This window comes from Trypanosoma conorhini, assembly GCF_003719485.1.
Source record: "Trypanosoma conorhini strain 025E chromosome Unknown Tco_14.4_contig_00017, whole genome shotgun sequence".
Lineage (NCBI taxonomy): Eukaryota > Euglenozoa > Kinetoplastea > Trypanosomatida > Trypanosomatidae > Trypanosoma > Trypanosoma conorhini.
The window spans coordinates 6,471-22,676 of record NW_021704104.1 but is presented as its reverse complement, the minus strand read 5'-3'; the positions used below and the strand labels follow the sequence as shown (position 1 = coordinate 22,676).

General features: G+C 58.5%; 1 protein-coding gene across 1 annotated transcript, besides 5 other annotated features; it reads left to right on the top strand.

Moving 5' to 3' along the window:
• Window positions 1-22: a microsatellite.
• Window positions 22-42: a microsatellite.
• Window positions 43-478: 436 nt separating this feature from the next.
• Window positions 479-495: a microsatellite.
• A 904-nt stretch (window positions 496-1,399) lies between these two features.
• On the top strand, window positions 1,400-15,427 carry Tco025E_00673 (putative DNA repair and recombination protein RAD54; the record flags this gene model as incomplete). Its single annotated transcript, XM_029367613.1, has 1 exon — window positions 1,400-15,427. One exon carries the CDS (start codon window positions 1,400-1,402, stop codon window positions 15,425-15,427), a length of 14,028 nt encoding a protein of 4,675 aa, XP_029232242.1.
• A 427-nt stretch (window positions 15,428-15,854) lies between these two features.
• Window positions 15,855-15,887: a microsatellite.
• A 284-nt stretch (window positions 15,888-16,171) lies between these two features.
• Window positions 16,172-16,204: a microsatellite.
• Between the last annotated feature and the right edge of the window lie 2 nt (window positions 16,205-16,206).

Here is a 16,206-nt window from a genome sequence, read left to right as displayed (position 1 = left end):
ACACACACACACACACACACACTCTCTCTCTCTCTCTCTCTCCCCGCGTGCTTGTGTGACGCGTGGAAACAACAGCAACAGGAGCCATGCAAGGTCAGATGATGGTGATGCATGCGATGGAGCAGTACTCCATGCTTGACTTCGCAAACGATGTCTTAGAGAAGTGCTGGGACATTTGCTATGACGTCAATCTCACTCGGCACGAGCTGGTTGAGGGGGACTTGCCGGATACCAAGCTGCGCAAGATGGAGGCATGTCAGCGGAAGTGCATCGCGCGTAACTTTGAAGTGATGAAGTTGATGAACGGGGCCCGAGAGCTGCGGGAGAAGGAGGCCCTGCAGGGCCTCCCGCCAGGCTCCCTTAGCGCGGAATAGAAGGGCGATGGGGACTAGCTTGACGGCACTGAGAGTGAAGTGGAGGTGATTCACAGGCGTCACGCGTCGTTGTTAGTGATGGTGGCGAGGTGACTGCCATCATCGTTGTTGTTGTTGTTGTGCTGCGTTGGATTCGGCCTCTCGTTACTGGTATGTGGCCTGATGGCTTTTGTCGTCTCTCCAGCCCGCCTACCCCTCCCAGCCTCGGCGCGTCAAATCTACGTCTCTTCACCTCCCCTTCTCTCCTTTTCTCCCCTCCTCGCTCCTCCTCTCTCTGGGTGGGTGGGACTTTGCAGTCGCTGGCTTCCTGGTGAGGCGGAGCGGGAAGGCTGCAGAGGAAATAAACGAAGAAATTACACTGGAGACGAGAGGGCGAGGCCGAGTGAGAGGTGTGCTTTGTTGTGTTGGGGTTGATTTTGAGAGGTAAGAAGGCTGTGCGTGTCGTTGGGGCGGGTGCAGCATTAATAGCGCGCGCGTGCATGCCTACACATAATATTACTAGTAATAACCCCCTGGTGTATGAACTGCGCCGCCGCACATAAGTGAGGAGGAGCCGGCAGGCAGCGATGCCGCATGCATGACGGTCTGAGGGTATTGACTCCCTTTTGCTTCTTGCCCTTGTAGATTCGCCTCCTTCCTCTTTCCTTCTCCCCCATTCCTTGCGTGGTCTACCACCCTTTCCTTTTTCTTTCCCTCTCCCTTTTTTCCCCAATCCGCTTTTTTTTTTACCCCCTCTGTGGGAAGTGGCGTCGTTTTTGTTCTTTTTTTTCCCCTTTGTGTTCCGTGTTGCTGCCGTGCTTCGCAGGGCGGGGGCGGAGTCACAGAGAGCAGAGGCGCTTTTTGGTTTTCGCCACACACACGTACACACCGGCAGCGGGCAGGAAGGCAGAGCGTATAAGTGTAGGGAACGAGAGCGAGGGGGAGCGTTTTTTTTTTTTAAAGAGTCGTTGGAAAAAAAAAAGAGGGCAGGGGGCAAAAAAAAAACAAGCAAACCGACAGCGGCCAAACAACTAGTGCTAGTGACGATGGCGGACCGTCTGCGCGCGTCACTGTCGTCATTCTTCTCGAAGCAAGTGGAGCGTGGGGATTGGCCGAGTGCCCTCAGGGCCCTCCGCGGCTGCGCAGAGACGGGAACGCTCCTGCACAGTCTTCCACACGAGACGCTCTTTCCATTTTTGGTGGCAAATGGGCAGTGGGAGTCCGTACTGCGCCTCAGTAGCCAACTCATCGCAGTGGAAGACGCAAAGGGCAGTAGCAAGAGGAGGGGAAGTACGGAGGTCGTAGCTTCGCTGGCGCAGGAAGAGGGATTGTACAACACGCTGCTTCGCGTGGCAGTTGCCAAGGAGGCAGTGTCGAGTATGGGGAGTTGGCAGGCGGCCGCGGCCATTGTGCAGCGCGCGACGCGACGCCGTGTGCGCTTAGAAGCCTCAGTCACAAGAGATGTCTTGAGCACCATAGACAAGTGGCAACGTGAACTCGCAACTGACAGCGGCAGCGACAATGGTATTCTCTCTGCAGGCGAAGCGAGCCAAACCCCCAGTGATGCCTTGCTGCTGACACGGGATCTGCTCGCTGCGGGTCTGCATCTTCGTGGAGGGTCTCCTCCGATGCCTGAGCCAGCGCCTATTTGCCGCGCACCGCGGGTCCTTCGGCCAGATTTGCTGCAAGCCATTTACAGCGCGATTTTTCAGGAATCGGTGGTGGATGAGAAAAACGACTCCATTGCTTGGCAACGGCTGAAGGAGCAGCTGCGCGCGAGTTGTGCACTATCTTTGCCTGACGCTGTCTACACGGTGCTTCACGTGTGTGCTCCCCACACCTATTCCAGCGAAGTAGTTGAAGCAGGTGAAACCGTGGATGAGTTGCGTCAAGCGACTATCGATTACATTGCCGTGCGTCCGGATTTCGCCGAGGAGATACTTCATTGCACGCTGCAGCGTCTGTTTGATGACGCTATCGCCGCCCCCCCAACTCCAGGTGTCCTCGAAGTTGGGCACCACGATGACGCTGCTGAGGACAGGCCTTGCAGCAAGACGCATGAGGTGTCCTTGGCGTGTTGGCGGCGCGCGCTTGAAAAACAACCTGGGCTGGAGTTGCCAAAATGGGAGATGGTGAAGGCGTTAGCCATGGCGGAGTTGGAGCAACGTGAGCGATGCTGGGTGATGGTGGAGGACGGCCTTGGTTGCTGGAAACAGGGACGAAAAGAGAACACGGCCCACGCTTTGACACTCACACGGCTCTGTACTGCCGCCCAGCTACTCCTTCTGCGAGGCGATGTTGCACAAGAGCAGCGGCAGCAGCCGGGAATTCCTCTGCCGTTGAACGACACTAAATGCATGGAGTTGGAGTGTGTTACGCGTAAATTGTTTCTGCACGGCGCGGTGGCCGGGGCGAATGGCGCAGATGACTCGCTCATTACTCTCCTGTCAGGCACTATTCAGTCGCTTGTGACGGTCTACATTCGACGTTGTTGTTTGGGGGATTACCGGCAGCGACCGCCCCTGAACGGAGTCGCGGGGGCGCCCGAGCACCGGCTTCACACATCCGCCGGCTCCAGCGTTGCTTCCAGCGAGCAGCGCAGCAACTCCGGCAGCCTCACTGCTGCTCCCTCAAAGTCGCTACTTGCCTCTGGAAGGGAGGTGTTTTGGGGAAGCATCCTCTTTCCACACACACTGAGGGGATGGCAACACACGCCGATAGCCTCCGCATGGCAAGCGCTGCTGCGGCACGTTTTACGTGACGCCTCCCTGCTACAAATGTGGTTTCAGGTTGACAACTCCGTTAACAGCGGCAGCGCAGTACTTGACGCAAGTCACACCTCCTCCTCCGCAGAGACGACGGAAGGCAACGCCGACGGTGGCGGACGTGGTCGCCGAGGTCGCCGACGTCGCCGTGTTGCGGGTGCTTCACATGTCACCCCCGCCTCTGTCTCTCGTGAAGAGAGGCTGCGGCAGCTGCAGGAGCTGGTGTATTTCCTCGGTCGAAGATTTCCGTGTGACACTCACCGTGCCATGCTTCCCTCCCGTTACGCGCAGAAGAAGGGAGAAACTCGGCAGGACCCACAATTCGATGTACCACACACGGCATGGATGGACGTCGATAACAACGTGAGACGAATTCCCGCCTTGTCGACGCTCTTAACGCGGCAGGAGGAGGTTGACGAGCTTGCACGAGCCCTTTTGCAGGCCTGCGTCAAGGACAACCTTTCTGTAGCCGATACCAGCAATATGTGGCGGACGTTTGTTTACTCTATTGCCCCGCAACAGCTGGGACCGCTACTACGACGCACGATGGACTTTGCCGCTACCGAGTTAAGTGATGGCCGTTGGCAGTCATCGTGCCCTGTGGCCCTAGTTGCAGTGATGCACGAGAGTAATGTCTTCAACAGCGAAGAAAAGGCACGTTACACGGCCCTGTTGTTGAGTTCTGTTCATCCCGGCACGAATTCATGGAGTGTGGCCCTCGCACTTTTTGACGAAGCCGCATCCAAGATTAGTGAGCAGCCCCATGATGGCAAAAGTGATACGTCGCTTCGTCATATCCTTGACGCTTTGCTGGTGAGTGCAGCACCCCCACGATGGCGGGAAGCATTGCAGGTAGTAGAGCTCGTGCAGGAAGCGGTGCCAAACGCAGACGACGCCCAAAACATAGCGGCGACGAATTGCAGTGCAGTTCGTACGAGCGGTACTTTGCCTAACCGAACTCCATTGAGTGATAGCGAGCGCATTGACTTGTACGAGGTCATTGCCCCGCTGAAGCGGCGGCGACACTGGATGTCTGCCATGGAGCTGTTTGCCGCCTATGAGGCACGTCAGCTGAGTGGGCATGACTGCGCCTGTTTTGCCTTTGCTGTGGCAAATGGGCCGCTTTACTTCGCCCGTCAGGTGCTACTTTCACTGAGGGGGAGAGAAAAGTCTAGAGATATTGCGCGGGCCGCCTTAGTGGCCTCCGAGAGGCATGTCAAGCTGGCAACGAGAGTTATGCAGCAACGGCAGCTTCAGCAAGGCGCACAACACAACGATGGCTCGCTTGAGCAGGAACGAATGTTTGTTCTCCACGAGGCAAATCAGGTGGCGCGCCTGGCTCTCGCTGTGTGGCCCACGACCATCACCAGCGATGAGGATTTTGCATTTATATGGAAGCGTGTTAGGGGCGCCTGCGCTGGTAACGTGGCTGCGGCGAAGCTCTTGCTGCGTCAGAGTGAGCTGTATGGCACGGAGCAAGCCAGGAACGAAGCAACCACCCTCGCGCAAACCGTGCGCCTCTGCCACACCGCACAGGATGCAGCAAGCGCGATCGCCGCGTATAAAGCGTTTCGTGGCCGGTTCATTGGCATGGTCTTGCCCGAAGAAACGATGCTACAGCTACTTACCTTGTGCGTTGCCTGCGTTGTCGATGCCGTGGACGATGAGGGGACGGGTGATGCAATAACAATGCTGCGTACCGTGCTCAGGGACACCTTGTGGATGCACGACTCCTCGATGCGTTGTGAGGGTGGTCACGCGACGGTGCCGCGAAACTGCACGCTGCAGGCATGTAGGCTGCTGTTTCGGTTATCTGCGGCAGCTGAGGAAGAGACCGTGATTGGTATTCCCAAGTTTAGGTGCGATATGACGCCCGGTATGCAACGGCACGCCCAAAGTCTGTTAAATGTGGTTATAAAGCATCTTGTGAGCAGCGACGCACGACTACTACGCAATCTTCCGGGACTTATTGGTGTACTTCGGGCACTGCCCCCATCGTGCCTCAATGCGGCGGCTTCGGCAACGCCGACGTCGTCGTCTCAGACGCCGCGGATGAATCCCATCGCCACCTTATCCGGTCACGTTGAAGATCTTGAGAAAACGTTGGGCCCCGTGGTGCCTGTTGAGTGTCTGTTTTGGCTGGGAATCCTGCAGAGCGAGCAGGCGGTCTCCGGCGCCGCGTCGTTGCCGTCCGCCACAGTTGGAGAGGGAGAAGACGAGGAAGCTGCAAGAAGAGGATTGAGAGAGGTTTCACCTTGGGACCCTGCGGCGTTTGTTGCTTCGAACGACGCTGTGCGCACACGGGAGGCAACAGCACTGTTGGACCGCGCTATTTGCTCTGCCGTGGCGGCGGCATTGCGCCGTGACGCCGACGCGGAGTTGTCGTCGTCGTTGCGTGGCAAACTTATTCCGTGCATCGTCGAGGCACTTGTCTTTTTACTGTACCGTCGCTGGCATTCACAGCCCCCACTTACTGCCACGCTGGCAGCTGCCGCGTACGCATTGCAGACTCTGCATGACGCACCAGAGTGGATGTTAAGTGAGGCTGCGATGGGGATACTTGCGGCGCTGCAGACTATTTTTGGCGCCTTTCACGTTCGTCACTCGGTGTCTGAGCTTGCAGTTCTGGCACATCCAAGGCACCGTCTTTCCTCGGTTGTGGATGCCGTGTTGACCGGAACGGCGTACGAGGCAGTGGGGCACATGCGCGACTTTGTTTTATTGGCGTCTGCGTGGATGCGGAAGCAGTTACAGGCGGCGGAGGGTGAGGGGCGGCGGGCATTGGATGGAGCACAGACACAATTTATGATCCGGCTTGCAGGTTACTTGACGGGCGCGTGCGCCCCCTGGCCGGACTCAGCACTGCGGGAGGAGTGCATGCGTCAACTCAGTCGTTCGTGTGAGATGGTGGAGCGGTGCGTGAACTGCGGGCACGCGGCGTCTGTGTCCTGCAGCGCGCTCCTGCTGCTGCGTGTCACGGGCACAGTCTTGCAGAGGCTTCCGTTGAGCGACGACGCAGCGGAGGCCCTCTTTCGTGCGACGGCCGCTTCTAAACTTTCTAGCAGCAGCGATGTGAATGTTGGGCACCCCGCAGTCGAGACGTCCCTTTCAGATCTTTTCATGGCCGTGACACTTGTACACATTGTGTGTCCTGGCGTGCTTCCGAGCATACGCCTGGTGCGGGCTTTTCTGCCGGCGCTGCAGCTAGGAGAGGAGCTACAGAAGGCCTTGCATGATGACGAGGCGTTTGTGGGAGGACTTGTCGCAATGCAGTCCGCACGTTTGAATGCTACCGCCGCCGTACGCCGTGCCCTTGTCATGTCGCTGTCGTTCGCCACGCGATTTATTCTGCGCCTTGTGGAGTTTGCCCCCATGTTGTCCAGGGACGCCCCGGCTGTGCAGTGGCTCCGATCAGAGGAACAGCTCGTGGAAGTTGCCATCTTTGCGGCGCTCGCGGCGTGTAGCGGCGGTGCGACGCCGGAGGAGCACGACATCGTGGAGGCAATGGATGCGGTGGGCACTCTTGTCCCACACCGCTGGGATCTTCCCTATGCCATTGCGCTCCACTGCCCGCTCCCTGCACCGCAGAGCGCCAAGCCGCCGGCTCGCACACTCCGCCAGCGGCTGGCGGCTGCGCTGCAATACTGCGGGCCGTGGCCAGGCGGCATAGTTTTGGCGCTTCTTCTCCAAGCAGCTTGGCCCGCACTTGCTGCCAACAAAGACGATGTTCTGCTTCCAGATTATAGGCAACTCCTGGAAGTTATGACAACTCTTAGCGTAGACCGTCGCTGGCACGTGTTTTCGACAACTCCTTCACTTCCACAGGAGGCCGCACGGCCGCTGTTGCGTCTTGTGGCATTGCGGCACCGCCAGGCCTCCACAGCCGCGTGTATCATACTGGGGAATGCCCTGCCACGCCAACAAGAGCAGCGGGGGCGGCAGAGGTGCCGTGGGGTTTGGAATACCCTTTCCACGAGCGATGCGGCAGTGCAGTTCCTTGCAATCGCTCACGTGGTGGCGCCGTTATTGGGGTCGCGTTCCAGCTCGCAGGAAAGGAAGCAGCAGCAGCAGCTGTTAGCAGACATGACGTCTTGGATCTCGTCGTCCTCGGCCTCCTATTCCTCGCTTAGTTGGTCGTGGCACTCGCTCTCGGCGGAGGCGCAGCAGCTTCTACTTTGGAGCCGCGTCCTTCTCGCACTGCCGCGGCGGCCGAGTATGGGAGAATCGAAAAATGACACAGATGCCGCGGAGCAGAACACGCTTGCAGCCGCCGTTGCACTCGTGACATCCCCCCGCGCTGCCTCCTTTCCCCACTCTTTCCACTCTGTTAAGAGGGAGCGGGCACTACCCGCGCCGTGGTCTGCCACTAATGACGCGAGGACGGCTGGCTCTTCTTGTGTGCTGTGTTTTCCTCAGGCCCTGTTCAATACCGCATGGGTGGCGGAGATGTACGCAAAACAGTTTGTGCCGGGGCATTCGTCCACCTACTCGCGTTTGTGCCGTGCGCTGCGCGTTCTTCCTGACCCGTCACTCGCGGTGGCGCGTGCACATGTCATGGACGATGATGAGACAAACGCCACGGAGTCGCTGTTTGCCACGCCGTCTGGCTTCAGCAGCTTGCAGTACGTCTCTGCATTAGTCCACACTGCAAATGAGGCGGCGGAGCTGCGGAGTGAGCAGGTTTTTTTGCTGTTGCTTGCGTGCAGTCAGTCCATGCAGGAGGCGTCCGAGCTGCTGGAGGGTCGCTTGTCCCAGCGACCGTACAGGGCCCTTCGCATGCAGTCATTACTCGCTGCGTGGAACACGCTACTCATTCGGTCTGTGGAACTTGGACGGGAGGGAGAGGCGGGGGCGCCGCCAAGGGGTCACAGTGCGGTGACGCATGCGGATGGGGCCGTGGAAGAGCATAAGAATGGGGAAAACGAAGAGGCGTCGTTGCGTCACCGTGTCGCTGCCGCGTTTCTCGCATTGGCCCTCGCCACCGGAAAAAAAGGGTGCGATACATCCATCTCCATGCCATCTCCACACTCGGAGGAAGAGGCGGAGGAGGAGGAGCAGCGGCAAAGGCTGTACAAAGAGATATTTGCTCACGGTGCCTCTGTAGATGCATTGCTGGGCGCCGCTCAGAACGCGACTCTCAGTGAGTCACGCTTTCGTCAGGCATCGGCTGACATTGTGGCGCGTGCGACTTCGCTTTTGCCGACAGGCCACACTTGCACTTCCTTTTTTGATGCCTGCCACACATCGGCTCTTGAATTCGCGCGGCAGTACATGAGCGGTGACGCCGGGCGATGGATTTCACTATGGCCGCCTTTAACGTTAGAGATGTGGCGCTCGTGTGGGTACGCCAAGTGTCTTCAGGAGCAGAAGCAGAGCCCCACCTCGCCCTGTAAACTGCGCCATCCTGTCGCGGTGTCGTGGGCGTTGCAGCAAAGTGCCGCTCACGCGTCTCGCCTCGGTACCGTGGCACGACCGCTGATGGCGCTTTTCAACACGCTTCGGTTGTACGTGGTGACTGGGACGGCGTTGTTTCCCCCGGCGTGGGCGGCGCCGCCCGCGACGGAGGCCGCAAAGGCGACGGGGGAGAACCCCGCGGCGTTGCCTGGCGTTCGAGGCGCAGGCGCCGGAGTAGTTGTGGACGCCTTCCTCTCAATGGCTTTGCGGGAGGGGCCGCCCACCCACCCCCGCGGCGGCACGGAGGCGCGGGATCGCGATGTCATTCGCCACCTTGTTGACGCCGTCTTTTCTCGCTCAAGCACTCCTGACGCGTCGGTTCCCACGTCCGCCTCGTCGTCGTTTCTCTCTGGATACACGCCGCTAACGACGGGCGGGCTGCAGTCTCTGGTGCGTCTTGTAGTGCTGCGGGATGGCTTTGACAAGCGTCGCACCGCAAGTGTCAACCACGTGGAGCAGTTTTCGCGACTGGAGGAACGGCGTGCGATGGCGCGCCGCACTGCTGCACGCCACGCCGGATTGCCGCTGACACGCGTGCACTTTGGCCTCCCGCGAGGTCCGCGCGATGCGCAGGTGCAGCTTTTGTTTTACCTCCGCGCCCTTGCCGCCACGCTCATGTTTGTGAATCCGATGGCGTGGCACGACGGACGGCAGGCCTCCCTCGATTTTGCCTTCACAGCAGTGATGGATTTTTTGCACCTGTGCTCCGCCTCGTACGGCGAGGAGGTCGACATCGCGTCACGCCAAGTGACAGCCGAGCTGGAGGGCATCTTTGGCCGTGGCGTGATGCGCGTCATCTCTGCAGCCACGTCGCAGCCAGAAGGCGTTGTCACGCCGCGGCAATTATTGCACTTCTTGACTGGAAGCTGGAACCACCACCACCACCAACGAGAGCCGAAAGGGAGGCAGCGCGACGAGGCGCTGGCGCTCCATCGGCAGCTGAGGAAGCTGCTGCATCTGTACAGGCGGGCAGGTGCGGTCGCCGATGTCTTGCTTCTCAAGGGTGACGACGTGGCGTCTGCGCCTCCTACGCCGCTATTTGCGCAGATGACAGTCATTGTGCGGGAGGCGCTTTGGAACACGGCCGTTGTTCCATCGCATGACGTTGTACTTGAGCTCCTCGACGCCGCCGTCAGCGCCAGCGCGGCCACCTCCGCGGCAGCCTCTGTGGCCGCGATATCTTCAGCGCGCTGCGGTCTGCAGCTCTTTGAGACGATTGCGCCGTACATCGTTGTGCCAACCCTCATGTTGGAAAAAGTACTGATGCTGTTGTTGGTGGTGATGCGTCCTAACTTTGCTGGGGCAGCGGCATGGGAGCAGGAAAAGGAGCTGTGTGAAGCAACGCTTCACCTTGTCCTTCGCCGCCTTCAGTACGTCCCACTTAACACCCCCACGGCCGTGGCGTTGTTGTCTGAGCTATATGCCGTTGCCATAGCTATGAATACGACGTCCGCCACCTGCACGAGCGCGGGGAACGTGAGTGCGGGAACTCGTACCCGTCACTTCCCTCCACCGCCTGCGGGTGAGGCACCGCAACTGCCACAGGTGGAGTGGCTGCTGTGGCGTTGCGCAGTGGAAGCGCAACGGGTGTCATGGGCACCCCTGCAGGATGCGTTATCGTCGTTGAGTGATGAATCACTGCGGCTGCTCCAACGTGGGTGTCTCGGTTTTCTCTTGCAGGATCACAGGAAGACGCACTATGACCCGCCGTTCCTCCGGCTTGGCAGGATGCTTGACACTGTGATCCTGCAAGGGTCCAGGGGAGCCAACGCAGGCACTAGCAGTGGCATTCGCAATGTTAACGGCAGTGGCAACTTCACCGCGCAACTGCTGCGCATGCTGGAATTGACCTCTACAGGGGTCGCAAGGAGTGTTGTTCCGTGGCGGCGTGCCCTGCAGTTTCTACCAGAGTCTCAGGAGGGAGGCGAAGAAGCCGTTGCAGGTGAGCTGCGGTTTCGGTTTTATGTGAACTTGATGTCGCAACTGCTTACTGCAGCAAACAAGGGGAACGATGGAGTGCGTCAGGTGTGGCAACACGCACTCTCAGTCATACTCCCGCAGCTCGTCGCTGCCAAGGAAGAAAAGGGCGTTGACACAAATCTCATCCATTACGGGACCATGTGTGCACTGCGGGCGATTCACGTTGTTCAGCCGCCAAATGAGTGGAATCTGGCACTGCAGCTAACACTACAGCTCCCCGCCGCGGCACCGAAGTCAGTGTCGGTGTGGTCTTCCCCTGCGTCCGCGTTGTTTCACACGCTACGGTATCTAGTCGAGGTGTGTGACGTGGCTACAATCCCCATTACAGCCCTGGTCTCGTACATGCAGGTTGTCGCCAGGCATCAATTGCATGAGGCGGCGCCCGAGCTTCTGACGAGGCAGCTCAACCGTTCAAAGGTGGTGGCCGCCTTTACCGCGCGTGTGCAGCGTCATCCGCACCTTAGTTGGGTGGATGCCCTCGCACTGTTGGAATCCATGAACGTATTGCAACAGGGCCTTGCAAAAGCAACCCCCAGGGAGGACGGCAGCGCGGGCTATAGTAACAGCGGTAGTGCGCAGGGAGGTGAGGTGGAACGGGTGCTCATTCAAGCCAAGGGCGAGTTTGTCACCGCTGTCATGGATTGTCTGTATAAAAAGCAGTCGTATGAGTCACTGCTGCGTTTCGTCGAGGCAGCCCAGCAGTATCATCGTGTGAGCGGCCGCGAATACTTGGCGTGGGTAAATCACGCTGCCTCGGTCGTTGTGGCTCCAGGTCAAAGGGGCGGTTTCTCAGAAGTATTGTCGTTACTCAACGGCACACTTGCGGGGAAGACGTTAGACGACATATTGCGGGAGCAGTCTGCAGCGGTGTTGAAGGAGCGTGTGTCTCTCATGCGAGATTTGCTGCGAAGTGGCCGGTCTCTGGATGCTGCCGTGCTCACGCGACAGACCCCGGCCCTGTTGGGGACGCCTGAGTTTCATGACGCCTGCGCACGCTTGATGAATCACTTGCGTCACGGTGCTCTTGTCTCCTTCTACGATGCACTTCTTCACCCGGAGGAGGAGGAGGAGAAGAAGATGGAGGTGGCGACGCGGCGGGTGGATGCGGCCTGCCGTGAAGGGAGCGACCGACCCACGGCGGCGTTACTAGAAGAAGCTCACCGTGCAGAGGACGCAGACCTCCTGCGATACGTTCCCAGTGAGGCGCTGCAGCAGGCAATGGCAGCCTTTGCGGTTGTCGCAAAAGACGCGAATGGCATGAGCACGAGCGAGAAGAGAACGGGGCTTTGGATTGCGGCGGCATGGATACGACGCGGAACGCCCCTCGTGCAGGCGCCGCACTCCCTTGCGGCGATGCTGCGGTGGATTCAGCGAGATTTCATGGGCGGCCCCGCAGAAAAAACGGATGAGGCCCTTCACATTCTCGCCGATGCCGTGCGTGACGTGTTGCACGAGACAGTGTCCCACGGCAACGGCCACCCTGGAGAGACTTCTACTGCGAAGGCATCACTGGCAGTAGACTTGGGTCGCGAGCGCGAGGTGGCATGTTTACTTCTGGAGACCCTCTCAGGGAGGTTCCCTGGCATTGCGTCGGAGCTGTGTGAATCCCTGCTTCAATGTGAGCGGCGTCCGACGAGGGGCGCTGGCGTTGGTACAACAGTCGATCACGATGGTGACAATAATAATAACGGCAACGAGGCGTGGTGGAGTTTTCTGCGCTCCACGGCCACCTACAATGCCGTGTTGAAGGAGGACTATCAGCATTCTTGCACGCTCGCCGCCAATTCCGTGAGCCGCGGCAGTGACCGCGACCCCGTCGTGGAGTGGCGGGACCGCGCATTATTCCGTAGCGGTAGTGAGGGGGGCCAGGCATGGGTCCAGGCACTGGCGGTGTACGCCGCTGCGCGAGCGCGCGTTGGGCATTCATCCATGCGTGGTGCGCATGTAGCGCGGCTTGTAAGACTCATCACCGCCAGTGGTTCCCTCCGTGTCGTGGTCCCGGCGGCTCGCAATATTTTTTTTCAGTTTCCTTCTTCACCCCCTAACAGTGGTGTGTCTCCACTCTTTTTGGATGCAATGCTGCTTCTCTGCGGAGCAATGCCTAAGCTGAAGCGACATGCTTTGCGCCAGCTTCACCGTGCTGCGGAGGCGCAATCAGAGGGGCTGCAGGCCATACTTGAGGATCTCCATGAACTTAACCGCTTCGTCGGGGACGGACTGGCGTTGTTGCAGCAGCAGCAACAAAGGGCATCTACGCTGCAGGGTGCTGCACTGGATGGACGTGTGGAGTTGGTGTGCAACATGCTTCGGTGTCTTACCGTTACGCTCGCAGCATCTACCACGTCCGTTGCAGCGCTGGAGGAGTGGCGGTCACTCACCCAGCGCATCCTTACGGCCCTGCCACCCGCGCAACGCAGCGGTGATGTACTAGACGCCCTCATGGACAGCGTGCGGGACTCCTTTGAGGTGCTTTCTCTTCTACGCCGACACCCTGCGCCTGCCTTAGCAAGTTGCCAAGAGGCCTGTAATGGGCTTTGGTGCAATGCATTGGGAATTATCTCTGCAGATGAGGGCGTCCGGCGCCACATGTTTGCCTACGCAAACGCAGAGCAGCAAACAGCAATGACGCAGCTTGAGATTTTAATCTGTTCTGCGAGCCTTGCTGCGGATCATGGAGTGGCGGCGATGAGGTCCCTTTGTGACGTTGCTGTGCGAACCCACGCTGTGCCGCTTTCAGAGGATGCGAAGGCGCTGGTGAAGATGGCTTGTATACACGGCAAAGGAACTGCATGGCGCTCTGAGTATGAGGCAATAACAGGCTTTGCGCCGACCACAGTGCGGCGACAGACGACACTTGCCCATGCGGAGGAGGCACTGGAGCAAACTCGCTGTTTGCGCGCGCTGGACGCAGTGGAGGATTGGGTGCAGGCTTTGCGCTTGTGCCAGGCGAAGCGTGAAGCTGGAGTCCGTTTGCGGCACGCACACTACCACCGCATGCTGCATCTCCTGCGGCAACACAGCACGGAGGATGCCGAGGCGACGACTGTAAGCACAGCTGTGGCTGAGGCAGTAGTGGGGCTGCATTTTGCGCGACTGCAGGATGGTTGCTTCCCAAACACGCACTCGATAGAACAGTCACTCCACATCTTGTCTGCTCAATCGCTCTCCCCACTTTTTGCGCTTCAGTACGCGCAGGCACTAACGCTCCTTCCCCCGCTAACCAATCGCCGACACAAAAAACCTGAATGTCACGGCAGCGGTACTGACCCTGCCAGCCCCTCTTCCTCCTCCTCGCCTGCGCAGGAGGACATGTCTTTCGCTGTTTCAACTGCCATGCTGCGCCTAGTTACAGGGGTGGCCTTGCGCCTTCCTGACGCCGTGCGTCAGCACCGCCTAACTGTAAATGAGGGTGTGGAGGGAATTCACATGTTTGCCGCCTTTATTCGTTGGGTGAGTGAATTCAGTCGTGTGCCATGCTTTGATCGCGACGTGGTGGAGCGTGTTGTGCTGCTTCTCTGCACCCCACCGAAGCAACTCCTCTTCGAGTTCACTGCGACACGCGACGGTGCCCCCCGCTGCGAGACGGGTGATGCGAGGCATTTATTGCTCACCGCTTTGCTAAAGCGTTCTGATGGCGGCACACCCATCGTCGATCTCCCCTTTCCTGTGACGTCCCTGGAATCTTACCGCTTCATCTCGCTACGCTGCGGCCATAATGAGGAAGATGAGAAGGAAAATGAAGGGTATATTCCTACGCCCGCAACATTGTTTGTGCTACGCGGTAATGCGGAGGTGGCGCTACGTTTTGTGGGGAAGCAGGCATCACTGCATCACGTGCTGCGCCCATCCAATTCGCTGCTTTGCCGTATGTGCGCCGCCGTGGTGGCTGGCGCGACAGTCACCGCAGAATGCTTGCAGCCACTGAGCCAACTTGTGCAGAACACGGATCTTATTTCTCCTTCGCTGCGTTACCTGTTGACACTTATCGTCGCGGAGCAGTCGACACTCTGGGGAGTTTATTACAGCGGGGGATCGGACCCCACGAAAACGGGCGGTGGTGGGCATCGGATGGGAAGAAGCGAGGATGTGCCAGCGTCTGTGGTGCTGCGCGCCGTGGCCGGCGCATACGATGTGGTGCGGCAGCACTTTACGCCACCCGACGCGTTGATGCTGCGCGGCCTGCTGCTCCCGAAGCACTTGTGTACTGCGGCGACGAAAGCCAATCACGGCGGCGATCGTGGGGAGGAGGAAGATCAGTGTGGCGAAGGGGCCATGAAAGCATCAGAAGGGAAGGAGGAAGAGGAGGATGGGGCTGCCCTGGATCCGCTTGCACCGAGCCTCGTGTGGGAGAATGCGTTAAATTTGTTCAATGTTTTTCTGCACAACGCCCAGCCGAACGCCGATCTTTCCGTGCCGTTCGAGGCGCTGATTGAACTGTTGTGTCGCTGCGGCCAGTGGAATGCCGCCTGCCGCAGCGTCACACTCGCCGGGAACCCGACGAAGAGCACAATGAGCACGCATCAAACGGCGCGGCACAGGAATGCCGAGGAGGAGGAGGGGGAGGTGTCACGCCTACTTCCCCGCCATGTGGTGGTGGACGGCTTTCTCCTTAAACGGCTCCTCGACGCCATGGAGGCTGCGCGGCAACGCCATCACGCACAGGAAGAGAAACGCGCGAGCGAAGCTTGTCTTCACACCAGCTGTGGGCCGCCAGGCTTTTGGCGGCTAGCCCTGTACATTCTCCTTCAGCAGCAGCAGGCGCTTCTTATCCCCGAGGAAAATCCCCTGCACGGTGCCAAAAAATGCGACCTGAGGGTTGCATCCGTGGCGCTGCTGGCTTTGATGAAGGCGATCTCGCAGGGCAGAGGCGGCTGAGCTTCCCTTTGGGGTTCCACTTGGGCAGATGGAACCGTTGGAAGCGCGTGCCGAATGTTTTCTGTGTCGTTGCATTCTCCAAGCAGGCAGTCGGTTTAAAAATCGAAAAACGCAAACCTAAAAGGGCACGATGTCTTTTTTTTTTTGTCCTTCTTCTGTACTGTTTTGCATTCTCTTTTATTCTCTCGTTCTGTCTGCGTGTGCGTTTGTGCGGCTCGTCCAACGGAAGCGACACACACGCGGCCACTTCACATGCATAGCGAACTTCTCTGTGGTGAAATAATTTGTGGTATAAATTTAAGTGGGCGCCGTCTGCCGTTTTTGTTCTTCGTCTTCCTTCGTGTGTGTTTGTGTTGAGTTTACCGGTTTTCTTCCAACTGCGTTGATCAGTATTTGTATTTGCTTTTTTTTTGTTCCACTCACCGAAACACACACACACACACACACACACACACACACAGAGACGGCCGCAGACTCCCGCACGAGGTCGCCCTCTCACATACACACGTAAAAACAAAATAAATCGGCTAGACATTTTATGGTGTCTTCCTTTTGTTTTCTTTCTGGCTGCCTGCTGTACCCCGCCTGGGCGCTTCAATCGTCTCTTCTCTTCTTGATTGTTGGTGGCAGCACAGTGATTGCTGCTATCATTCTTGGCCTATTTGTTTTTGCTGGTTACAATACTAGCATTAGGAAAGGCGGAAGTGCAAACTATTTTTTGTTTTGTTTTCTTGTGTGTGTTACCTCTCTCTCTCTCTCACTCACCCACCCACACACAC